The following is a 26,511-nucleotide window of genomic DNA, read 5'->3' on the forward strand; positions in this document are numbered from 1 at the left end:
TGCAATTGGGCCAAATCCTCAAGAACCAGGACACCTGCTCACTTTGCAGGGGCGGAAACTAAGGTCTGAGAGGTCTATGCCTTTCCAAGATGGTCCTGTCTCCACACTCTCTATGTTGTGGTTGGGCTGTGTGACTTCATTTGAGGCTTAGAAATACAGTCAGCATAGGGGCTCTGGAGTGAAGAGTCCTTATTGTACGTGCCTATAATAGGTATGCCTCTTCCAATATGATACAGTGATGACAAGCCTGGAATCTGACAGCAGGTACACTTGGGCTCAGACCTCAGCTGTGCTGCTCACCGTGTGACTTTTGACACACTGCTTAAGCTCAAAACCTGTTCAGGCTTGTCGAGAAGATTCACTGGGGCAGTGTTGGTAAAGTACCCAGGACAGCGTCTGGGTGATCAGCAAGTGCGTTCTTTATAAACAAGGCCCTGTGTCTTCCCCAGCATATATCCTGCCTACCTAAGACACCTTGCAGTTCTTTAGAAGGTCTGGGGTTCTTTGTACCTCCATGGACCCCTCCCCTGGGGCTGATTAACCCCTGCTCACCCTCCAATGCTTGGCCCAAGTGCCTCCTACCTCCCAGTCTGAGCTGCTTGCCTTCCCTCCTGGGCTACCCCAGGGCCCTGCACAGTCCCACCATACTACCCTGCAGTTGTCTTTGATTGTCAGGAACCCTAGTATGGGGAAATGAGTGCAGCTGATTCTGAATCCTGGCTCCATTACTTCCTGGCAATGTGATCTTGGTCAAGTTACTTACCTTCCCCAAGCCTCTGATTGTTCATTCTATAAAATAAGGTGGCAGCACCTTGCAGAATTACTTCCAGATTAGACATGATACCCATAACACACCTAGCACCATGCCTGGAACCTAGCTAGGTGTGTGTTGTCTTCATCTCTCCACCCTAATCCTTAGCACAATGCTGGCACTTGGAATGTGCTGCATAAATAGTGGCTCAGCAGGTCAGGAAATAAATCCACTCCCTATCACAGGGTAATTTTCATTTAAAAAGCAAAACTGAAGTCTGTCCAACAGCCCCCCACCCTCAAAAAAGGCCTAAAGATGGGACCCAAGTCCCTGAGCAAGACTGGAGTGCAATGGGAAGTTTGGGGACCTTGAGAAATGGTTAAAATGTCCGCTTTATTTTGAAGTATGGAGAACCATTTGCATTGAGCTTAAGAATTTGCTTAGCATTTTCTCTAGAGTTCAGTGCACTGGGGAAAACAGAGCTGATGCAGCTCAAAAGGTTTTTGAACTTCAGGTAGCCACAGGAAATGTTAATAAATATTACCTTTATTTCAATGTGATTTCTTCTCCTTTTAAATAATAGAAGCTAACTGGATCTATGGGCTTTTTTCCTATCTCCCTCCATGGTCTACTTCCTGTCCCTACCACCAACAAGTGCTACCAGGGCAGGAGCTGTACCCACTAGCAATATGTTTAGTAACTTGTCACTCACTCACCTTTAAGAACTCCGATTCCAGCCCACATAATCAAGGAAAGTAAGGAAGAATATAGATGCTGCCATTTCTTAAAGGAAAAATTGGGATTACTGAGAGAAAAATTCGAGAAAGAGGGAAGGGAGATAGGAGACTTGAGAGAAGGGGCAGAGAGGAGCAATTGTACAGAGAATTTTACAACAGAGGGAGACAGGTTGTAGAGCTTAAGAGCACAGCTTTGCACACAAACCTGAGCTTGTATCCTGACTCGGGGTAATCTAAGCAAGGGATCTAACTACTCCAAGCCTCAGTTTCCTCATCTGTAAAATAGGGATAATAACACCTCCATCGCAGAATTATTGTGAAAATTAAATGTGGTTATAATTACACAGCTCTTAACACAGGGTCCCGTGCAGGGCGAGCATCCCATAAATGATAGCTGCACCTGCGCTTCCAAGAGTGAGGCCCACCTGATGAGAATCCTCCACACAGCCAGTGGCATCCTGAGCATACCAGGCCAGGGCTCCTCTCCTGAGAACACCCTGGGAAGCTGTGGGAACCTGAGCATGTCACTGCCGGCTCTGGGTCTCCCCACTGAAAATGATGATAACATCCACACACCCTCAGTCTACATACTTTAAGACCAGGGTAAGCAAAAGAATCTTTTAACACTGGCTACCTCTGGAGAGAAGAATGGGTGGCTGGATTCAGGGTTGGAAAAAAGACTTTACATTTTTTACTTTTTCAATTTTGAAATATGAAAATGTGTTACCTGTTCAAAACATAGATAAAAAATGTTTAAATGCAGAGACCAAATGAGTATGCAGCCTGAAGCCATATGAACCAGGAGGAGGTGGGCTGCAGACACCAGCAGCCACATTGGCATCAGGAATGCTCTGGGAAAAACAAAGGGCAAAGAGAGAGGAAGGGGCATAGAGGTGTTAGCTCACTGGGATCCCCGGAAATAGCAAGGAGCAGTGAGAGACAGAGGTATGTGTACCTCAGCATGACAGGAATTCTTTGGAAGTATCACTGGCTGACTGGACTTAACAGAGATAAAGTTTCTGGTATCAAGTTCAAGCTTGTTTAGCTAGGATATGAATTATTAAGGGAATGGATGTTGCTGAGGAAAGGGAAGGAGAAGAGGATTATAGTCTAAACCATTCATTCTGAGTATCCATACTATAGAAGAATTTGGAATTCAGAGAACCCTTGGGCTCGAATGTAGCTGTGTGTGCCTGTGTCTCGTTTACTTCTCACAACTCTTGGGGATGTGTATCAAGAGCCCCATTTTAGAGATAAGGAAACTGAGGCTCAGAGAGGTTAAGTAGCTTTTCCAAAGTGACACAGTGAGAACTGAGATTTGACCCTGGCATGACCATTTTCACTCTGATACACTAGTCTCCACCCTCCTCCTGATCTAGGCAAATCCTGGTTAAACAGAAGCATAATGTTGATTTGATGCTCAGAGTTCTGTAAAAAACTGAAGTGTTAGGCTGGCAGAAGGGAAGGAGAAGCTGGGGTGATAAGGGAGGGCCCGGGGAGCTAGTGCGGGTTGTCTAGGCTTTCACCCCCCACCCACTAGCCTAGCCTTGGGGCATCTGGGAGTGTTAAAAGCCAGACACTGGCCAGGGATTTGGGGTGGAGGCATGTGGGTAATCAAAGACAAGGCCTGAAGGGAGAACAACTTAGAAAAATAGAGGGAATGACAGTAGAAAGAGGAATGGAATTTATACAGTTAAAGTAAACAGCTTATACGATACTTACAAATACTCATCTGTAGGGGAGTTTGGCCATACCCTTATTCCAAACGTGCTATTAATGCTTAAAAAGCATTTCTCGAACACTTATTCTTTGGAACATGCCTTCAGTTGTCTGTAATTTGTTCTTTCCTTCCTTCATTTACTCATTCATTCATGCAAGCACTGAATCAACATTTAGTGAATGTTGGACTACAAAAGTTAATAGTCTATTGAAGGTGGTACATCGACGGTAGCTAATAATTTTTGTTTTGGGGGTGGTTTTCGTTTTGGAAAATAGCCAACTGTCATTTGCAGCCAAGTCTGATGCCACCTTGGGCTGGGCTGGGTCACTGAGTTCACTGCCCAGATGTCTCTTACCCATCTTACCAAGTGGGCAAGCAGGGTGGGGAAGGATCACTGGGGTATAATTCCAACCCTGGCCCCGCCAACATCATGCTCCGGGACCTGTAGACTTGCCCAGACTAGAGGAAGCAGCAGTTGGAAGGCAGAAGACTTGGAAACTCTGGTGTGGGTGGGGAAGCGCTGGTATTTTGTGTCTAGCTGTACTGGTGCTCTTTGTGATGGAGGGGGGGATCCTGTTTAGAATACAGAAAAAGTTAGATCTTTATAAAAACCCAGAAGGAGATGGGAGCTATTAAATGAAAGGTCTCAACAAATATATTCTTTTCACATTAGCATTATAAAGGATGGCAGAAAGAAGAGAAGAGAAAAAAGTAAAAGGGAAGATAGGAGTACAAAGGGATCCAAGAGCTGAAAGGACTTTGAAAAGTGCTGCTGGGAAGTGCTGGCGGGGTGGGGGTGGGGAGCTCACACCAGGACCCAGTGTCTGCCCTTGGGTAAGGTTGTGACAGAGAGGCCATGGTGGCAGAGTGACCCCCAAGCTGCACAGCAGAAGGCCAGAGCCAGCTTTTAGACATCAATGCAGCATTGAAATCACTGGGGAAGCTGACTTGATACCTAGGATGTGCTTCAAAATAATTCATGAGTTGATATGTGCTGAAGCTAGGTGGTGGGTACATGGGCTTCATTATGCAAGTATTTCTACTTTCAGTTATGCTTAATATAAACCATTTATAAAAAGAAACAAAGTTTTTTTTTTTTAATAAAAAACGGATCTATGAAGAAATCACACTCTGCAAATAGAATATTAACGGAGGAGTATAAACCATTGAATATTAGCAGGAATTAATGAGAATTGTGTCTTGGATTTTCTTAAATAACATTGCAAATCAGGGGTTTTTAGCCAGATGATGGATGAGCTTCAGGGATCCCAAAACTCCCTTAAATGGGTGCTAGTTGACCAGAGACTTTCCAGCAAGTTTTCAAGGAATCTATGACTTTCCCCCTACTAGAAAAAAATTTTTTAGAGGTTAATAAATAATTTTCTCTTTAATGTGCTACACATACATTAGTTACTTGGTGTGTGGGTTTATTTTATAGAACTGGCATAGTCATATCTGGCCTCCTGTGCTTTCAGCTCTCCTCTCAGTCAACCATACAAAAGTGACTGGCCCAACTGGCTTTGCAGCGCAGCTCCTTGGTGGCAGCTCCCCAACCCCTGACTGCTCCTGAGCCACAGCACCTTCAGTGGAGGCAGGGGAGGGGTATGTCCCAAAAAGAAGAGGACACAGCGTGGAAGTGGGTACAAAGAAATAGGAGAGGCTTGGGGAGGTGAATTGGGGAACCTTTTAAGAGGATCCCTGGGATTTCCTCCCTGGGGTCTCTGAGAATAACAGGAAGAGGTGACTGTTTTTCTCTGGCAGATCCACTGACTTTAAGCTGCAAATATCCAACAGAGCCATAGTTTTGAATATTCTGAGGCTCAAAACCTAGAGATCCCACTTCATTCCCCAGAAAAGGATTCCTTAGAAAACACCTTCCTGTTCCTCACAAGGTAGAAGCAATGTAACACCCAGACTGCAGCCCAACCACGTGAAGCTAATTCTTCCAAGAAGTCCAGCTCCCCAAAAGCTCCCCAGAAGGGGCAGAGAGTAAGCTGTCACCTGGGCTCACAGCCCAGATGCCCCCACCCACCTTACCAGGGAGCAGGGGAAGGCTGGGATAGTTTAGGGAACAACGAGGGTCTTATCAGTCCCTCTCCCTCGGAACCATCTCCACATTTAAGTGACTGCTTGAAGACCATCCACGTTTGCTGGTACAAGGTCTTTTCTTCCCAGGCGAAGGTGTCACACACTAGCATCAGGAACATGGCATAAGCCTCTTGGCACTGGGAAGAGAGACAGGAGGATGGAGTGCTGGGCCCAGGTATTGCTCCGGAGCTGGTGCTTTGAATGCTGCTCTCCACCAGTTCGCGTTCAGAGAAGACCATTCCCCACTCTCCCACAGGAGAAGGGCACAGACGGAAGGCAAAGACACTTGTCTCCAAGTGTTCTTGTCTTCTCCCCATCAGGAACCTCCCTGCCCTTCACCTAGCAGCCCCTGTTATGGGCACTGGAAGGAGATGAGAGACCCTTGGTGGGAGTCTGCCATTCCTAGACCAGGCTGCAGGGCTAAAGGCTGTGTGTATCTTGCGGGGGGTGAGGGTGGGAGGTCGGGAGTGAAATGGGACAGAGAAAGGGGCCTATGACGTGGTCTGATATAGCTGGTGGGTATCTGTCTGGGCTCTCACCTCAGGAGGGCTGCCCCTCCTCACCCACCTCCTTTCCCCCAAGTCTCATTTCATGTCCTACCTACTTCAGGAAGACTTCCCCCCTCCCCTCGCCACCAACACACACGCACACACCTCCCCACTTTGGCCGTCAGGGTTTGGACATCTCTCTCTATCCCATATCTACGTGTGGAATGGGCAACCCTTCAGGAAGCTCCCCAGAGCAGGACCCCATATCACCTCCTTCTGCACCTTCACCCCTGCCTCCCAGAATCCTGACTCCAAAGGCATCATGCAGATTTCTCAGTGTTCTCCAACCATGCAAACTGAAAAAGTGGCGAAAAGTGCAGGACCAGGGGCAGAATGCTCAGTGGCAAACTTTGGTTTGCATCCTCATCCTTCTTCCTATTTTGTGGTCCTTCCTTCCATGACCTCCATTCCCACCTCCTCACAGTGCTTTAGCCCCACCCCAATTCCTGGTCTGCCTTCAGGCTGGTGGCCTCAGTTTCCTCCTGTCAGGGAAGGGCGAATTTCTGTTGGGTTTGGGCAGGCTGGCTATCCCAGGAACCCAAAAGATGGGACCTGCAATAGGGACTTTCAGAGACACACCAGCCAACAGAGACTTTTTTAGGGTGGGACAGGACCTTGTTTGAATGCTCCCATCACCTTCCAGAAAGAGGCTCAGAGCCACTTAGGCTCAGAGTGAAGACCTGCTTAGCAAACAGATTCCATGAAGAGAAGGACCAAAGCTATTTCCAACGAGTGAGCCTTGGGGTTGGGGAGGCCCGGCTGGCCAGACCCAGAGAGGCAAGGACGACTGAAGAAAAGTCTTTTTTTTTTTTTTTAAACTGTGCTTTATTTAGGGCTAAGCTGGAGAAAGCGTCATCCAATAGTTACAGAAGGTTACAAGGAGTTTTGGGAGTTGAGTGTGAAAAGAGCAGTTGTACTGAACTGCAGCTGTTTTTACAACATCTGGACATCCTGAAAGGAGGAGTCAAGAGGAAAAAAAAATTTTTAAATAATGATAAACCAACAAAACAGATGAAAAGAAAGGAAAGACAAGAGGCCTGAGAGGAACTGGCGATTTGTTCTTCTAAAGCAAAAAAGGAAAAAAAAAAAAAAATTGTTGGTCCCAGAGCCCCTCGGCCTCCAGGTACCTGGACATCAGTGAGCCGGCATCAAGGCGGAGAGCCAAAGCAAGTCTTCCCAGGGGTGCAAATAAATTATAATAAATATGTTATACTTTAAAATATATGTGTTCTTAAATAATTCAGTGTTTTTTCTGATTCTGAGTTTTTTTAAGCAATGTCTTTTTTTAACTGCTCTAAAGTCATTTACCAAAGATAAATATCGTGCTTTCATTAAATAGTTTTCCTTGTTTTTTTTTTTTTCTCTATCATTACAATTAAAAGTCCTACAAAATATGCAAATTTATTTACAGAAAAACAGAGCCGGCATCATTTAAACATCCCTGTTTTTCAAAATTCCTTGTAAACAGTTTCAGAAATTCTTCAAAGATTGTTATTTCTCTCTCTCTCTCTCTTTTTTAAGGTTTTTGTGTGTGTGTGTTGTTTTGAGATGAAAGTTCCCAGTTCTCCCTTGCCCGGAAAGTCTCTGGAGCAAGCATGGAAGGCGAGTGAAGCGGAAGGTGTCAAGGGCTTGCGGAGAGCCAGGGAGCGCGCGCAGCTCCAGGAGCAAAGCGAGAGGCGAGGGCTGTGGGCGCGGCGGCGGCGGCGGCGGCGCGGCCCCTCCGGGCGGCCGCCCTTCCCTGCCGATGGCGCGGCTTCCACCGGTGACGGGCAGCCAGGAGCCCGCAGCTCTGGAGAGAGTCCGGCCTGGCCTTGGGGACAGTGGCGTCCGACAGCACTCGCAGGGAGAAGGGATTGATGCTCAGTCTAAACTCTACAAAAGTACAGTCCTACAACTTCTGGGATTTTTAGCAGTAACGCTAACATCTATAGGCTTTTTTTTTTTTTTTTCCTTTTTTATTATTTTGCTGTCCTCTAATTTTCTTCTATTATATAGGTATTTTAAACTTTTTTTCCTTTTTAAAATTCTGTACAACTATTATGATTTTAAGAGGGGGAAAGAGTTAGAAGCATTTACAGACTTTTCACAATTCTCTTGCCTTGGAAGTCCCTTTTTTCCCTTCCTTGTTTTCTCACACTTCATGTTTAATGAGCTTTTCGTTGCTTTCCCCAAATATCCACCATTTCGTTCATCTTAACAGCTCCATCCAGACATATAATACAGAAAACCATAGGAAAGTGTCATAGACTCGAATGAGGGTAATCAAAGCGCCTCTCAAAGTATCAAAGAACTAGTATCTTGCTGTTTTAAAAGCATTGAAGCATTGTTTTTCCTTTTTTTTTTTTTTGTGGTTTTTTTTTTTTTTTTAATTTTTTATTACATTTTTCATAGAATCCCTCTAAGCTGTTTCAACAACAGCCAGGAGGCAGGAAGGAGGTTTTCCTCCATTCCCCCTCTATGTCACATAGAGCTACACATCTGCGATAAAAAGTTTGGTCCTTTGGTCCCTAAATAGCTAAAGGAATGACAGATAGAGATGTTCAATGGCGGCCTCCCAGCCGCACCCTGGGGACCAGGCCCCGCCACACCGCTTGCCCCAGCCTGCCTCAAGGCACCCATGGGCTGGAAAAGCCCCAGGGATCGGTAAGCAGCGTCTCTTCCCAGTTCCCAGCCCTTCAGCCTCCCCATCTGGTTTCATGTTATTCTGTTTTAAAAGTTGCCTTTTGTGTGTGTGTGTGTGTGTGTGTTTTTTCCTCAGTTTTCTTCATCTTCTTTATGTCATATGCATTTTTCCCCAAACACGTGCCCTCTGAACTCCATAGACGCTATACTTCCCTTGAAGAAATGATACAGTCACAGAGGGTGTCTGGAGTCTTCAGCTTGATTGATATTGGCTGATATGTCAAAGGTGTCATCCAACAGTTCTCATTTATAAATATATATAGAGAGAGGTTTGTTTTTTAATGTAGCCCGTTCAGCATCCTGCCCTAAAATGAAGAAAATCAGGGCTGATTAAGCCAAGAGGGGAACCACAGAAGGCATCCAAACACCAAAAGGAACCTGCCTGGGGGGTGGGGGGGGTGATTAGGATGGGAGCTCTGGGGGATGGCAGGAGGGAGGGAAAAGAGACCAGTATGATAATTAGTCATGATCATGATAAATAAAAATGAAATTTACTCTTCCGTTCAGAATAAGAAACCAGTGGGCAGGCTAATGGTGATGGTTGTAGAGTTTAGTTGTTGGGATTTGGGTTCCTTTAGAGTTCTGGATTGGGGGATGGCTCTATCAAAGGGAAAAATTTGGGACTACGGGATAGGAATTCAAAATTAACCTGTCTCTGAAGGACCTAGCCCAGATACAATATGTATACAGAAGCCTAGCAAACAAGATAGCAAAAATCTAGCAGCCCAACCCACTCCTCCCCCACTTGAAGAAAAGGAGAAAAGAGATCTTTGGCACAAATTTTGCAGAATCCTTGCCCAGCGTCCAATCGCTTCTTTCCTGAGGTCAGTAATTATTTGCGAGGCTACGTATATATATGTATATCTGGATATATGTGTAGAATGTATTCACCTGCACATATGTGGATATACATGGATATGTGTGTATGTATATGCATATATATATATACACACACGCACACACACGTAATATTTTTCTCATACATGCCAGGGAATTTAGACGAAATTCAGAATTTCAAGGGAGTGGATGGGAGAACCTAAAAAAGTCAGAACAGACTTAATTCTCCAACTTAAATAAATTAACTCAGACAGTTCTTTGTTTTGTTTTGAATGGTGGCTTTTCGGTGTTTCGTTTGGCTTTTTAAGAAAAATCATGATCTGACTAGAATCAGAAGGAGAATGCTTAATCACTGTGAATTAACAAATGAGACTCATCTCCATTCTAGCAAGCAGCTTCCACTTATACATGGGGGTGACTGGTTACATCAAGAAAGTTAGAACTGCAAAGCCCCCAGTTGAGGGGACAACGTCATGCGTATATCAATCCATGCTGGCAGGTTTTTCACACTGTTGATTCAACAAACAGCAAACCGTACACAGCAGTCTAAACAATTACAACACCAAATAAAATAATAATAAAATTAAAAAACACTTGTCAAGGACCCTTTTTCAGTTGTAAACAAAAAGGTGCATTTGGTTTTTGTCAGTACTGCTTTTTTTCAAACCAACCAAAAAAGCCCTCCCAAACCCCCAGCCCCTCGCCTCCCCTCCCCACATTTAATTTAGCAGAAGTGGCTACAATACAAACCTTAAAATTGTTACCGGGCTCTCTCTCAGAGGCCTCTGGCTTTGTACTCTAGTTTTTTGGTTTAGAATTTTTCTCATTCTGTTACTGTAAAGATTTCATTTTTTGATTTTGTTTTTCCTTTCGGAGTGAGATTTAAAATAGCCTAACTGGAAAAAGACCAGACCTAGGAAAGTGTCAATTGAAAAAGGCCCCCAAATTTCTAGAAAAAAATAAAATCACAATATTTTCAAGTGCAAGTAAATCAACCACGCATAGATATTTTTAAAATGTTTTCCTTATTTTAAGAAAAGAAAAATAATGGTTTGCACAGTTCAATGATCCCATGTTTGATAATTCAGGAATTCATCTTTACTTTTACTATTTTTTTTTTTTTGTTCTTTTGTTTTGTTTTTTTCTCTATGTGACATCTAGAGAAGCATAAAAAACGCTGAACAAGAAAAACCAAACGACAGAAAGTAAAACCACTGCAAGCACCAAGAACGAAACAAAAATGAGCACAGCAAAAAAGATTGTGGCAGCACAAAAGTCAAGAAATGCACGTGTGATCATGACTGGCCAATCACCAACTGATACAACATCCAAGAAAAAACGCTCCAATCACAGCACCTCCACGAAACTTGACGGCAATTGTCATGCAACCGATTCTTAGCCTTGTTACATGACGCCATCATGTCACACTGTGAACTTTGAGTTGATTTGAACTTACGGATGGGGGACTGTTTTCTCCACTCTCATGTGATTACGTGAACTTTATTCCTAGCTCAGCGCGAGACTGTGGTGGATTTGACTGGCCCTGGTTGGGTTGTTGGAATTTGATTGAATGACAAAAGAAGAAAAGATTTATATATATATTTATATATGTCTAGAGAGAGAGAGAGAGGACAAGAGAGTGTGGGTAGAGGGGGAGGAAGAGGAAGGGCAGGTTGGGGGGAGGGGAACATGGGAGGGCAGGGAGAGTTGGGTTTAGGGTGAAGAAGGGCAAGGAAGAAGTTAAAACAAAATTAAAAGGAAAAATATTTATACAGCACCAGACCACAGCATCAATCTAAAAGCTCTGATGAAAGAACAGCAGTCAAATCATAAGAGAACTGAAAAAAACTCAAAGGATGGAGTAAGCTGGCAGACAAAGGACATGGTCACGTCAATACACACACGCACACACTTTTACGTACACGCACAGTTGTTTATGCAGACACATGATACGCTGTGAACAGTAGCAGAACCTCACACAGGGCCACTAAGGGCATCCATCATGCGTAGAGGAGAGGAGTTGGGCGTGAGTGGTTTGGTGAGGGGGCCAGAAAAAAATCAAACAGCCCCTCAAACCACCTTGGCCGGCAGGCAGATCTCAGGGAGCAAGCTCTCTGGTTCTTATCACCCTTGATTCTTTCTCTCTCCCCCAGGTGTGGCGCTCTCACCTCCCCAGCTCTCTGTGGCTTCGGCCTGTGACCAGGAGGGAGGGCCTGTCTGGGTGGCCCTGACTCGCTGGGTAGGTCAGAGCCTGGCTAAGGTGATTTGGTATATCGGTGGGATCCACCCATGAAACACTCTGCTGCCACAGGACAGTCCACACCGACAGCAGCTCGTTCCTTCCACCCTATGGATCCCACCTTGGCCACCATCCCTAAAGCAAGGTGCCTCCACTGTGACGTCTGATCCTCTCCCCTTCCACTCTGCCTCAACCCTCTTTACTCAGAACCTTCGGAAAGTCAACATGTTCAATTCTGAAATTTAAAGTAAATTACATAAATGTCTTTGGAGTTCTGTAAACACACCCTGGCACTAGGGATTTCATTTCACAATCACTTCACATCCTTAGCTTTGCTCCCAGGGTGGCCCATGTAGCCAAACTGAGGCTGCTTCCCAGCATGTGAAGCACCTGGAAGGCTCTACAGCTCCAACCCGTGAAAGGCCCACATGAAAAACGAGAAGTAGTGCATGGGTGAGGTGAGGGCTGTGGCCCTGGATCTGGCCCTGCTGCTGTCACTGTGTCCTCCCCTGTCTGCCCCCTCCTCTCCATCCCTTTTTAACCCTGCACTCTTCCAGTCCCCTCTCCCAGGCTCTGGCCTGCTTTCTTTACTGGTAAAGCCCTAGATGGGTGAGCCTGAGTTCCCTTCATCTATCAAACATCATCACATTTGGCTTTGAGTTGTCTTTCCACCCCTCACCATTTTAGGGTCCTTTTCTCCCACCCTGGGATTTGGGGGCCCCCACCCTGAGCCCCTCCTCATGGGTCTCCGTGAGCTTGTCCCCCACCCCCTAAGCACCTGCAGTACCTGGGCCTGTGCCAAAGCCCATGCAGCAGGTTTGTTTGCAGGGTTTCCAGTACACCGGGCTTCTATACTGTGCAACAGACATCCACACTAGGCTTTATGCTCTCCTCCAGGGGGTACAAGGCAGGCCTAGGATCTTAACATATCACTGTGGGGAAGTAATGAAGTGGCTGGGCCCAAACCCAGCCTCAACCATCCCAGAAGAATTCTCCAGCCCCCTTCCTCCACAGACCCCTGCTCTGCCTGCCCAGCCAGGCCAGGTTCTTTGTTCTTTCAACATCAGAATTCCTTCACCAGGGACACCCAGGATGTCCGATTGGCAGGCCTCCCTTTGGAGTGGGAGAAGAGGCCTCAGGAAATGAGCAGTGTAGCAGCATTAGGTGTCAGCTATGGCAACTGCAACTAAGGGACCTGTGGGAAACTCCCCTCTTTCCCTGTGAGTGTCTCACAGGCATCTGACCCCCACCATAACACCCCCACCCCATGCTGTGCTCCTTGCCCCTCTCCCAGCTTTTATCCTGCTGCTCTTTGGTGTCCAGGCTCCAAACCTGAATAGCACACAGCCCTCCCCTCCAAGCTCAATCTAGGGGAATTTCTCACTCACATTCTGTTACACACACAGTTCACACAGCCTCCTCTCACACACATAACTCAGCCTCAGACGCACAAACACATGCCCAGACTCATTCAGCCCCTAAGGAGCCTCCCCCAGGCCTCTTCTTGAGCACAGCTGGCTCCTCTCTTGAATAGGGAGCAGCTGCACCTCAGCCTGCTGGGTCACCCTTCCTGGCCATCCTCTAGTGGACCCTCAGAGCTCAGCCCCAGACCTGGCTGCAAGGTCACTGGCCAGCGAGGGGAAGCTCTAATCAGGTCTGGGAAGCTCCAAAGCACTGACCTAATTATGGCCAGGCTGAACCAATGCAAATTCGAGGTTGTGAAAAAAGCTGGGCTCCAGCCAGAGTGCGCTGAGAACTAAAGCCACAGCCCCACATGGGCCAGTCCCAAAGCACCCGTGCCTGTGGAGCCCAGGCCAGACATTGTGCAAAGGCACTATCAAACCCCAAGCCTGGGGACCAGGAGAGACAGAACTCCACCTGCACTCAGAAGAGTGTGTCCCCCTCCCTCAGCCTGGGGTCCAGGGTACAGAAGCTCAGGGTTTCAACAATGCACCCAGAGGCCAACCGCTAAGCTGGGCAGGGGCAGGTGGGGTGTTCTGCTATCACACCGTGACCAGGACACCATACCCTGGAACCTGGCCATATCCACGTTTTTGCCCACTCTTTCTGCCTTTGTTTCCTGGTAAAGCTTTTTTTGAGAAAATCCTGTCTTAGCAGCCAGACGAGTGAGGGTGAGGGGAAGACAGGAAACCATTTTCCCCCTCACCCCCTGCTCCCGGCACCTCTCTGTTCCAGGCTGCATTTGTACCCTCAGTCTCTGCTCAGAGCCTGCCATAAACGATCCCTAAAGCTCTGTCCTTCTGAGCACCTATGACTGTGGCTCAGGCCTCATGCTTTGTAAACATGCTTTCTGTGCTTTGAATGCTGATTTCCCCCTTGCTGGCAGCCTGACAGTGGGCACCTCTCACTGCAGTCCCCAAGACTGCGTTGAGAAGCCCCCTTATCTCTTTTTAGGACCCTCCTTCTTTTACAGCTTCTAATAGTCTTGAGTTGGGAAGCCTGGAAGCACCATTTGTTAAAATGCTGTCCAGATGGAGAGGCCTTGAGAAATTAAAGGTCAACTCAATTAGAGTTCTGTCATACTAGCTTTTTAAAATACTGCTTAGTTGGTAGGCGACCCCAAAGAAGTGAGATGCCATGATCTGTCCCCTCTGACATTCAGGGCACTGGTATGGCAGGGGTGAGCTTGAGACTGGGGGTGGGATCAAACATTCTCCCTACTTGAGGGGTTAAGAGCATGGCCTGTGGAACTAGACATCTTGGCTTCAAATTCAGGCTCTACCCCTTACTATCTGATGGGCAAAATACTTAATCTCTGTGCTCCATCTGTAAAATGGTAATAAAGATGCAACCTATCTTGTAGGTTGTTATCTACAAGAACAGTGCCTGATGCAATGGCAAGCACTATGTGAAGTAAGAACTGTAGTTCTTACCCTTCCAGTGGAAGAACCCATTCTGCTTTTTCAACTACTCCTCCCAAGCCCCATTCCAACTTGGACTGACAGCTGGTTCTACCCTGTGGGCATGATGTCCCAAATGACAGACTGCCTTCCTTACCCCTTCATCTGAGAATTTGTTTCTCCTAGCGCTTCTAACCTTGATTGGGTTTTAGCTGCATCAAGGCCTAGGAGGCTAAGACAGGCTGGGTGAGTGGAGGGACAGAGCGGTGGAGAGCCTGAGCTGGAAGGGCCCAAAGGGTGACTGCGTCTGTGGTCTGTCAATACGCTGAGCACTAGAGGTGGGGGGCAGGCTAAAGGTGGGCTGGTGATGACCTGTGTCCCTGCCCCCCAGGAGAACAGATGTCCTGGAAGAGTGACTGTGTCTCCAGCTCTGGGCAGGTCACAGACTGAGCAGGAAAAGATGACCAATACCCACCCACCACCACCCACATGAAGTGGGCGTGGTAAGGCTCTCCTCACCGCCCCCCTCCCCAGTTTTCATACCCTCCTTTTTTTTTTTTTGGTAAAGTTAATTGTGAGAAAGCCTGTCTCTCCTCTCCTGGATAAGCAATGGGTAACTGGGGGAGGAGGGGGACAAGTGCCTAAAGGCTGCCAGCCCTTCTGGCAGAACTGAAGAGCTGAGAGCCAGGGAGTCTGGAGAAGGCCCCAGCAGGCGGCTCCTGCTCTCCTCCGCAGAGCCTGTTCCGCCCCCAGACTCTCCTGGGCCCGAGCTCGCCATCTGCGCACCCCAGGGTTTTCTGGCAAACAGGAGTACCAGTGTAGACCTGGAAGCGCAGGTCCCGGGCTCGCCCAATATTCTCAGGACGGCTCCTTCATTCCTGCCGCTCTCTCTCAAGCCCAACCCTCAGGCCTCTTGGCCTGCAGCAGGGGGATGGCCATGCCCTTTTCGGCAGGGGTGACCACAGCTGTGCGCCTGCCCGTAGGCACCGGGCCAGGAGCAGGTGGAGCCGAGAGCAGCGGGTCCAAGGCACAAGCGAGGGTCTGGCCCGCGTAGGTCGGAGGAGGCGGCGGGTCCGTCTGGTGTCCCCTCCCAAGCCTCCCGTCCCCACGCCCCGGCCGCCCCCGGTTACCTGTGCGAGTCCTGGTCTCCCCCGGGGGACGCTCCCGCCGGCGCTCAATATGGGCGATTGGCGTCTTTGGGCCGCTTCAGCTGCACCTTGAGCCTCTTCATGCCGATCTGAAAGCCGTTCATGGCCTGGATGGCGGTCTGCGCGCTGGCCGGGTTGTCGAAGCTCACGAAGCCTGGCGAGACACGAGGGACGAGGGCCTGGGTTTCCACAGGGCCACCCCGGGGCCGCTCCCGGCCGGGAAGGGAGAGGGGGTCGGCGGGGCTGCAGGGCGCGGCCGGGAGAGAGGCGGCCCCACCCCGGCTCCCTCCGGCCTGGGGGCGGGAGGCCTCGAGGCCCCGCCTCCCTCAGAGCTCCGCCCCCGGCACAGGCCCGGCCTCTACGCCCCGTGGGGCCACGTGCCCGCGCCCCCCTTCAGCCCGCGTGCGTGTGACCCCTCCCGGGGCGTTTCCGAGACCCCAGCTGTCTGGCCACACCTCGCCTTTGGCCGGCACCACTGGCCAGGGCGCCCACTCCCCCAGGTGAGCGCCCGCGGCGTTGCAGGCCCTGGAGAGGCGCCCACCCCCCGCCCCGGCCGGCCCCGGCACCTCAGCCCTCTCCTGCGGCTAGGAGAGGGCGGACACACCTGCGGGTGGAGGAGTTTATTGGACACTGTCCTCCCTGACAGGAGGGGGCCTGGCAGCGGGAGGGCACAGGGTGCCGGCCTGGGGAGAGAGAGGAGTGCGAGGGGGACGGAGGGGAGGCACCACGGAGAAGGTCTCCACCGGCGTTTCTGGCCGCGCCCCTCGCGAGTGTGGCCTGGCCGTGGGGGAGAGTCAGAGGCCAGAGTCCTCGCCACCCTCCGCCCCAGCTCCCCGTCCTCTGGCCAAGGCTGCTCTCAGCCTGGCTCCTGGGTGGACACCGGGACATCCAGACAGACTTAACCCTCCACCTCGCACCCAGGGAATGTCGGCACCTCCCAAGCCCTGGACTAACCAGGCACCGAGTGATGTGTCTCCTATGAGCCCCTCAAGACAGCTATAACAACAGTAGTAAAAATTAGTACTATTAGTAAAAATGAGTCGAGAGCCTTCTGTGTACCAGGGACTGCGGAAGCACTTCTCACAAGTCACTCCTCCCAAAAGCCCAGGAGGAGATACAGAACCATCTGTGGTCCCACATAGGGCTGGGTCATATGGCAATGGTTTGGAAGTTAACTTTTTGGAACTTAGAGTGCATCTGCTACATAGAGACGCTACTTTACATCAGCATTTCCCAAACTGGCCCATATAGGTGCTCCTTGAGAAAGGGACTTCTATAGGCAGCTGTCCCAGGCCCCTTTGGGGCAGTTCGAGGCTCATTAGCAAATAAAAACACTCTGTTCCTGCCCCAAGTTCTCCAGTAAGTAAACTTTTATAGCTTTGTTTAATCTAGTTATTTCCTGGAATGTATTTGACTTTAAGAGGACTTTTCCCCTGTAAAACGGATTTATATTCCTGCAAAATATATAAAATTAAGCTTGGTTAGGTTCCAAGGTCAACCCGTTAACACCCTTCAGTTGAGGTGTTTGTACCCAGGTGGCAATTAGACATATAAGGGATAACGGAACAGCCAGACCACATCTGAAGTGGAAGCTGTTTTCGTGGATAATTGTCCAAATTGTCCACAGTACCTTGGGCCCAACTGCGACTTCTCCACTCTCTCAAGACCCTTTCCCTCGCTCACCCCACTTGGTGGCTCTTTCTCCCTTTTTATTTCCTCCCCAGACACCACCTCCATCCAGCCTCTTCTCTTTCTCTCATCTCCTCCCTGCTTTGCTCATGCAGCCACAAGCCATAAAAGATGGCATAAGAGGGAGCGCGAGGGGGTGTGCTGCGGTATATACACGCGTGCACGCAGTTGCGTGCGGTGAAATTGGTCAGAGTCCAGCCCAGGGCAACATAACCAATCTCTATGTAAATCTATACATCAGAATCAACAGCAAAGATTTAGGATTAGCCATAGTTGAAGAAGACCCTCCAGTCACCCTTCCACCTCCTCCTGCTCATCCTGTCCTGGTCCCTCTATGTCTGTTGACTAAAGTCCCTAGCAGCCCGGAGCGTCTTTCAGATGTATGAATTGTGCATTTATTCCTGCCTGGGAAGAGGTAGCTTGACTGTGGGTGACATGCAGTACCCTCCCTCTTCCACTGGCCCACGGGCACCACAGCTCCAATTCTACCTCGCCACTTGGGCTTGGTGGCTCTCTTTTTTGCAGGAAACAAGGTGAGCAAAGATGGGAGAAAGATAAAAAGGGCTGGTGGCACTGTCTGGGGAGGAAGTAAAAAGAGAGGGAACACCACCTTGTGGAGTGAGTGCTGGGGCGAGGAGGACCTGAAGAAGGAAAAAGTCGCTGCTAGGCCCAGCCTTTGCAGAGGAGTTTGGAGGCTCAAGGGATTTTTCTTTTCTTAGCTAGTTCTGTTTGTTAACTGGCTAGCAGTCGGGGCAGGGACAAGGTCCTCCCCTACAGACTGTCTGTACCTGTCACCCCATCACCTCACCCCCTATCTCCCATATTTCCAGTTTCCAGGACTGTCTTCCTTCTCTCAGAGCCTGCCCCCGCCCCCACCTCTGTTCATGTTGAGGAATTTCCTTCCTCCCAGACCATGGGGAGTCATGGTGGTCCCAGCCCTTCTCCAACATAGGAACTGTTCAAGCTGCTCATATACTCACAAGAACCTCTGTAGGATTCTGTTTATGCTTATAAAGAGCAAGTGGGATCTTTGAGGGAGTTGCTTTAACATAGGACTACTTTTATGGCAAAAATAGTGCCTCCTTTTGGGCGCACCTGGGAGGACAGCACTTCCTGAGGCCACACCCCTCACATACACCATCTAATGTAACCCTCATGGCATCCCTGAGGAATGACTGTGAAAATCCCCGTTTCATTAACAAAGAAATTGAGACTCAGAGAGTTAAATGACTAGCCTAAGAGACAGCTGCAGAAGGCTCAGCAGCCAGGGTGAGGGAGGGGACCCAGTGGTTTAAGGAGGAATGGTTGGGCTGGACCAGCACTGGGGGAACCTTGCTAAGTCAAGTTGGTGAATGGTTAGCACTAGAAATGTGTTCAAGAAGAGAGGAGAGAGCCAGAGTAGAGGTATACGATTTCTTTTTAAAAGCAGGAAAAAACCACTTGGTCCTGGAGGATGTACATGGTGGTACAGTGGTTAAAGCGCTTGGCTGCTAACCAAAAGGTTGGTTGGCTCCAGAGGAGAAAGATGTGGCAGTCTGCTTCTGTAAAGATTTACAGCCTTGGAAGCCTCATGGGGCAGTTCTACTCTGTCGTATAGAGTCGCTATGAGTGGGTAGTGGGTTTGGTTGGGTTTAGAATGGCAAGGGCAATGCCTGGGGCAGACTCTAAGGAAATGCCTTTGATAAACTGGGCTGCAACCCCACCAGGAACAGTGCCAGCCCCAAAGGCTGGGGATGCTGGGAGGAGGCTATGGTTGGAACTTGAGCCTGCTCTCTGGGCTCTCAGTAGGCTTCTTTTGATTCACACAACATTTGAGGCTTACTTAAAGACCATGGACAACTGATACCCAGTTTATTTCTACATACATAATTGTAATTTGTAAGGAGAGAGATCCAGCAGTGGAGCGGTATAACCCTGCTATATTTGTTTTTCCAAATCCAAAGAGAAAGGAGCCGCTGGGGCAACTCTGTGCCATTGAAATACTACAAGTTTCCTGTGGCAGCTGCCGGAGGGGAAGGGAAAGTGTAGAAGGATCTTGACTACTTTGGGGAACATGCTGTGAACCCTCAAGCCCTTCATATTTCTGGAGAGTTGGTCTCCAAACTGGAATCCCCTTAACATGTGCTTCCTGGTGCTTCTACACTTTTGTACCTTCCCTGTAACCTGGGCTCCTGGCTGACGCAGGCCCCTACTCTCTCTGCCCAGCCCCAGAATCTGGGGGTCAAACTGGAGATAACCAAGCTCCTGAAAGATTTGGCTCTGGTTCCATGTGCAGCATTCTGGGAAGCTAATGCACTGGGGCCGGACTCTTCAAGCCTCAGTAATTCACAAGCGGATCTGATCCCAGAAGGGATGGCTGATGGAGGCGGAGGAGGAGGTGGGAGAGGCGCCAGAGAGGAATGGAGGGGAAGGGTGTGGGGATGAGGCGTAATTCCAGGAGGAGATCTGAAGCTTCCTGGATACCGTTGCCAGAGTTAGCAAATAAAAACACAAGACGCCCAGTTAAATTCAAATACTAGATAAACAATGAATGCATTTTTGGTATACCAAAAACCAAAACCAAACCCAGTGCCGTCGATTCCGACTCATAGCTATCCTATAGTATAAGTATATCCCAAATATTGCATGGGATATAATGCATGCAATAGTTGTGACAAACGTATACTAAAACAATATCCCTGGCTCATCTGAAATTCAAGTTTAACTGGGCATCCAGTATTTTATCTGGCAACCATATTCCTGGACCCTCCCAAGTCCTCCCTCTCTCATCTGATTCACCCTGCCACCAGATGACTTTTCTGGAAGCTGTACTTTCATTCTGTTACTCTCAGTTCAAGACCCACCCCCCACCACCAGCTGCCACACCAAATGAAACCTCCTTATCTGAACGATCAATAGCCCCCCCAGCTCAGACCCTCCCTCACAACTAGTGTCCCCTGAACCCTCCTTTCCCCCCGCCTCAGCCCCTGTCTCCTGTGTTTTGACTCTTCTTGCCCCAGCCTCAAGCATCTGTCCATTCTGTGCTCCCTGCCGGCAACTCCCTCCACCTCCCTGATGTCTGTTTACATCCAGCCACCCTTCTTATGACATGGCTACTTGGTGCCTTGTGGATTTCATTACTGGTGCATATATGTGATTTTCAGCTAAGCTCACTCAGACCTTGGCTTCCTCAGGGCAGGGACCAGTCTCCTTCCTGACTCCTCAACAATGCCCAGCTCTAGTGGCCTTGGGGTGAGTGGGAAGGAGGGTCCATTGGGTGACAGGAGGGGATCAAAGAGCAGAGGGGACAGAGAAGGAGGGCGTGGGCAGAAAAGAGAGGTAGACAGAGGAGGCTAGGGGGCAGGCAGGGTGGGGGCTCACTGGGCTGACTCCCCCACCCCAAGGATCACACTGAGCTTCTACTCTGGGGCTCAGGTCGGCCTCTCTGATCATGCCAGGAGAGGCCTGCTGGGAGAATGGATATTGCTGGGGCTCTCCTAACTGCCCCCTCCCCAGCTTGCCCAAGGTGTCCCCTTTCCCTTTTCATCAGGCCTTTGGGCTGGGAGGAGAAGCCCATTTCTTGGACTGGGACCTGGGTGATGAGGAACAGGGCAGGGGTGGCAGGAAAAGCCAAGAAGCAAAAAGAACAGTAGAAAAGAGAAGAGGGTGTGAGAGATGGGGGATGGAGGCTGGGCTGGGGGAGCACCTAGTGGGGAAAGCAATGTGAAGGAGCAGGTTAAAAGCAGTTGGACACCGGTAAATCGGTGCTAGCACCACCCTGTCCTAGGTGAAGCTAATTGGTTTGTTATCTTTACCCACCAAAGCATTTACTTTGGTTAGTCGCCCGATCCACAAACACTTTCGAGGAGATGACATTACCGAAAGGGAGGAACATCTGCATCAGCTCAGCGTCCCCAAACTCCTGGGGCAGATGGTAGATGAACAGGTTACAGCCCTCGGGCCCTGCGGTGAGGGGAGGGGATGGGGCGGGGGAGGAGGGGATGGCGGGATGGGGGAAGAGAGAGACAGAGGAGAGGTGAGCGAGTTAGGCAGCGGCAGCAGGGAGGGGTAGGAGCAAGGTTAGGAGGGGGGGTCTCATCCAAGATTTGAGGGCGGCCCAGGAAGAATGGGGGGTGCTGAGCCCTGGTTCTGAGCTCTGGTCTCTGCTCTGCCCTCGGGCAAGTCACTGAACCTCTCTGTGCCTCAGTTGCCTGTTCTGCAAAACAGGTCTGCTAAGAGGGGGCTCTGGCAACTCTGGGGCTCCAGGGACAGAGCTGATGTGAGAATGGGGCAAATGTGCCAAGGTCATGACAAGGTGTGATAAGCCATGTCCTTGGAGATGGTGCTGAGGACAGAAAGGGACAGGCTGATCTGGGAAGGCCTGCCTGCATAGCTTCCCTCCTGCCTGGCCCCTGCTCAGGCAAGGGAGGGCAGAGGGGAAGGGAATCGCCCAGGCAGCCATGTCCTGGGCCAGGCAGGAGGGAAGGATCCCTTCAGCTTCCGGAAGACCCCAGCTTGGACTCTGGGGTCTGAAATCCCCAAGGGGTGGTACCTCAGCCACTCCTTCCAATCTGCCCCCAACAGTCCCCATCCCCTGCCCTGTACCTCAACCCAGCCCTTGTCTTAAGGGTCCAGATCGAAATTTATCATGCAGACTAGGTGTACAGGGATGACTTCACACCGAGGCTCAGGAATTAGCCAGGGCACCCGCGAGTCTCATTACATGAAAGGTTCACCAATTTCATTACAACAGCCGTGCCACTTCTAGCACATGAACTGTGTGTCAAGGCGTGCTAGCACTTTATATGCATGCTAAGTCACTCAGTCCTTACAGCAACCCTGTGAGGTAAGTACGGTTGTCATCCCCACTTTACAGATGAGGAAAGTGAGGCCCAGAGAGGTTGAGTCACCTGCCCAAAGTCACGCACGCAGCTGGTAGAGGTGGAGCCAGAATACGAACCCAGGCCTCTTCCTCCATAATCCTCCTGTGTTCTCTTCTCTCTCTACCTATCCATCGTAACTGTCAACTCCCCTGAGCACTTGAGGTCTTTGGATTTCTGAAATTTCCAGATAGCTGAGGACTTTCATTTTCTTTTAAATCGTCAGAATATTCCAGAAATCTTTCCAAGCTGCATTGCCTATTTCCTGCCATCTTAAAGAGAGTATGCCACATACAATATAACCTTTTAAAGCGACCGGCGGTCACCCCAATGACAGTTTCCAGTCCGTGGTGGATGTGAAAATGAACGCACGGCACTGTTCACAGTTGTGTACGCGAGCCAAGCTTCTGAGCAGAGGCTGGTGGAACCCTAAGCATGGGCTTGAAAGTGAAGTCTGGAAGGTACCTATGTGGGCTGCTACGTGGCTTTCATGGCCAGAGCCAGGTGTCTTGGTTCTCCTAGACCAGTAAGGCTGCTGGATAACCAAGTTCCGGAGAAAGTGCTTAGTCTCTGTGCCTTCTCCCTTCCTGAGCCTCCCACTCTCCTTCCTCCCTCCGTCTCCACCCCTTGAGGCTCACGGCCTACAGTGAAGACTCCTCTGACCACTAAGGCTGTGGTCTGAGCAGCTGACCTCCCGGGTCCTTGATCTTCACCCTGCCCTATCTGCCCATGCCTACAGATGTGCTGCCCCTCTCCCTGAACAGCTGTCTCCCAGGCGCTCTGCCAGCTGATAGAGCAAGCATGCTCCCACACCCACTTCCAGGAGGAGTGCCTGGGACCGGGTCCCCATGCTCTGGTGACCCTCCTCTCACCCTTCCCCTCCATCCATGCCATGTCCTCACTGGCTGCATGCCCTGTGTACATGCCCCTTGATGGTGCCAGCTAGATGGGAGTCCTCTCAGGGCAGGAACCAGCTTTGAGGCCCAAGTGAAGTTGCACTTCCTCCAGGAGGCCCACCAGATACCCTTCCCACCCCTCCCCGAAAGCACCTCTGGCCTTTCCCTTCTGGTGCTCCCTGAGTCTGCCCTCCATATTCTGTGGCTTGGGGTTGTTTTTTTACTTTATGTCTGGAAGGTTTTTCCCTCCACCCAGACTGATGCTCACTCCCCAGGGGTAGGGGCATTTTCCTTTTCCTGCCTCCATTCTTCAGGGCTCCCTGACTGCTCCACACCAGGCTGACACCTGCCTTGAACTCAGGGCCTCACTCCGAGTTCACGTTCTGTAAGCTGCTTTACAAGGATGCTGTCTGTTCCTCCTCCAGCCGCTTGTCCCTCACCAGTGAGCCTATACTTCATCCTTCTTCCTTCAGCTGCCCCCAGGCCCTTACTGCATTCCCTCGTTCACAGATTCTAGAACACACAGATGGTGTAACTGGCAGGACTTTAGAGATCATCTGGTCCAGCCCAGTCTTCTGAGAAATGGTGAAACGGAGCTTCAGAGACAGAAAGTGACTAGCCCCAGACCACACTGCAGCCCTGACACAGCCAAGACTGGAGCCATCCCCGAGGGTAACCTAAGGAGCAGACAGCCTTGGAGAGGTTCTGGCAAGGAAAGTCCTCCCCAGCAACCAGTGTGACCTTGTATTTCACTGGCATTACACGGGGTAGGGGGTGAGCATAAAGTAGAGGCAGACTGTTGTCATAGCTGGAGGAATCCAGCCTTCTTTCTCCTCCTTGCCTCCTACAACGCTGCTGGACATGGCCTGAACTTGACTCAGGCTGGCTCCATCCCATATTCAGACTGCCTCCCCTCCTCCAGGCTCAACTCATGCTTTGCAGCGGCCATGCCTTTGCTCTTGCTGTTCTCCCTACCTGGAATGCCTATCTCCCCACCTCCACGTGCTGGAGACCTCCTTATCCTCCAAGGCCCACCAGAGCCTTCCCCAACAACCCCAGTGCCATGACCTGGCCCTTGTATACAGTGTGCTTGTGTAGGTGTCTGGGTTCACATCCTACCCTCCCCATCCCCTGCTCCCCTGGGGTGGCTCATCCCATCAGGAGGAATGGGGACAAGAGTGGGAGAGCTCCCCGAGGAGAGGCTGAGAGGGGGCCACACAGTCTGGTCTAGCAAGCAGGAGATGCAGAGGACTAGGTGTGAAAAGGAATTCAGAGCCAGCAGTAGGGGCTGTTGTGCATGTTGGTCAGGGCAGCATTGGCCTGCAGCTGCGTGTGTGCATGTGTATGTGTGTGTATAGGGTGTTTAGAGACCCCTGAGCCACAGGCCAGAGCGATGCAGGGAGCTGACTACAGGATGAGGGTGGGTCAACTAGAAGCCAGTGAGGGCAACAGTAGTAGGGTGTGGAGGCACAGCTCTCTGAGGCTCTGAGCTGACTGATGTGGGGCTGGAAGGCTTGGGCAGTGGAGCAGGGCAAGGCAGAGCAGGCTCCAGGGCCACAGCCCAGTGGGGAGTCCTCTGGTGAAGCAGGATCAGTGGGCCCTACTCTGCACCCATGTGGGTTCCTGTAGCTCAGCTCTGCTGGGCCTGGGGAGGTCTGATGGCACAGGTCTCAGGACCTGCTGAATGCATGCATGCAAACTGGGGGGCTGTACCTCATGTGCCGCTGTGGAGTGGGTGACAAGTGGGTGAAGGAAGGGCTGCATGCACAGAGAGAAATCCACAGAGGATTCCTAAATGGAGTTCAAACGGCGGACTTGGGCTAGTGCAAGTCTCGCACCCCTCTAGGGAACCATCGTCATTATCCTCATTTTACAGATGAGGGCTCTAAGGCTGAGAGGGCTGGGGTGACTTTTCCAGGATCACATGGGGAGAAGATAGGAGAGCTGGAGTCAGGCTCAGGTGGGGTGGCTCCAAAGCCCAGGTTCTCAGCACTCCAAGTTCTGTGGCCTGTGCGCAACCTATCTGGTCGAAGAGGTAGGCCAGCAGGCCCCAGGGTCCTTTCCGGGACTAACTTACAGTCTATAGCTCCAGGATGGTCTGCTACAGGGGGTGCAAGGCAGGCATCTGGAGCTACTGAACCTCCCTAGCCATGTGGGCTGCTGGGGGAGATGCAGTGGTCTTGCTGCCACGGAGACCCTTCTCATGGGGGTGGAAGGGCAGGAACCTTGTTAGCATTCCTGCCCACTCACACTGAGCTTTCTGTGGGCAGGTCTGTGAACCCTGAGGGTGGCTTGTGTATCCAGCCTTCTGCCCTCCTGCTCACGTGGGTCTCTAGGCTCTGGGGTGGGAGAACACTGAGCATCAGGGTCTCCATGATGTCCCTGCCACCCCGAGACCCATTGGTCTGCCTGCCCTGCCCACACCAGGGACTTTCCAGGAACCTCTTCTTCCACTGGGGCCTGCACTGGGGCACTCCCATGCCCTCACCTCTACCCAGCAGCCTCTCCTGGTCACCCAAAGGGGACAGCTTCTCTTGTCAGGATGATGACTAGTGCTCCTACCCCCACCCCCAGCCGTGAGCATTCAGACCTCTCCCCTTTCTTTCCTCTGGCCAAATCCTGCCCATCAGGGGAGGGGGTGTTCTTGGACCGTGTCTCCCCCAGGGCCCCACCTTCTGGCCATCCTAGTCCGTGCACCTTTCCCTTCTCAAAGCCCACAGCCGTCAGAGCTGGTACCATGAAATCCACCACATTCTTGGAGTCTCGTCTCTCTCCCAGCGATGCTGTCAGCTCCCTGGGCACAAGGTGAGGGGAGCTTGGAGTAAGACACCCATGGATGGGCCTCTATTTCCCATAGGAACTCCCTTGGGCAGGGACAAGGCCTCCACTGGCAAACACACACCTAACCTGCTAGATTCTGTGAAGGGCTGGTTGAAGGCTTTGAACAGAAAGGAACACACCCAACTGAGAGATTGGTATCTGTGCTCTGTATCATGGTCAGTGACAAGTGGTGGAGGGGAGTGGGGAGGGGCCGTGTGTGACCCTGTGGCCCTGAGGGCCCTCAGCCCACGCCCCACCCCAGGGCTGGCCACTGCTCTGGTTAGCAGAGCCACCCACAACACAAGCACCTCCGTGCTGGGCCAGAGAGCATGCTGCATCTCACAGCCCTCCTAGATATAACACACAGCGTGGTCATCCTTTAGCCGAAATGCCTGAGCCAAAGGCCAGGTGAGCAGCCTGTTAGGGGGGTGGGGGTGGGGAGGGCTGGGAGCCCCAGCTTGCAGACTCACCTTCTCTCTGCTGCTGCGGGATCATTGGAGGTGGCTGAGGAAAGGCCTGGCTTATCTGACCATAGGCAGCAGGGTAGGCGGCTGCTGGAGGGCCAAAGACAAGAGGCAAGAGCAAGAGACGGTGACAGTGACACGGAGAGAGAGACAGGGAGGAGGCAGGAAGAAA

The 26,511-nt window shown here is 50.6% G+C and overlaps 1 protein-coding gene across 8 annotated transcripts in view; it reads right to left on the bottom strand.

The window, feature by feature from the left end:
- Positions 1-625: 625 nt before the first annotated feature.
- The window catches only part of CELF4 (CUGBP Elav-like family member 4), a 349,011-nt gene continuing 323,125 nt past the window's right edge, over positions 626-26,511 (bottom strand). For 3 of the 8 annotated variants that reach the window (XM_049901405.1, XM_049901404.1, XM_049901402.1), the window contains exons 10-14: positions 26,346-26,429; positions 21,159-21,242; positions 16,216-16,294; positions 15,594-15,765; positions 626-8,831 (exon numbers count right to left, since the gene is read on the bottom strand). In XM_049901405.1, the coding sequence (XP_049757362.1) occupies positions 8,805-8,831; positions 15,594-15,765; positions 16,216-16,294; positions 21,159-21,242; positions 26,346-26,429 (446 nt within the window). In that variant the 3' untranslated portion in view covers positions 626-8,804. Of the gene's footprint in view, positions 8,832-10,075; positions 10,907-12,880; positions 15,766-16,215; positions 16,295-21,098; positions 21,243-26,345; positions 26,430-26,511 lie in introns of those variants that run through there. The other 5 variants (XM_049901403.1, XM_049901401.1, XM_049901409.1 and 2 more) reach the window with 3 other exon arrangements.

This window comes from Elephas maximus, chromosome 11 (genome assembly GCF_024166365.1).
Source record: "Elephas maximus indicus isolate mEleMax1 chromosome 11, mEleMax1 primary haplotype, whole genome shotgun sequence".
In the NCBI taxonomy this organism is placed as follows: domain Eukaryota; kingdom Metazoa; phylum Chordata; class Mammalia; order Proboscidea; family Elephantidae; genus Elephas; species Elephas maximus.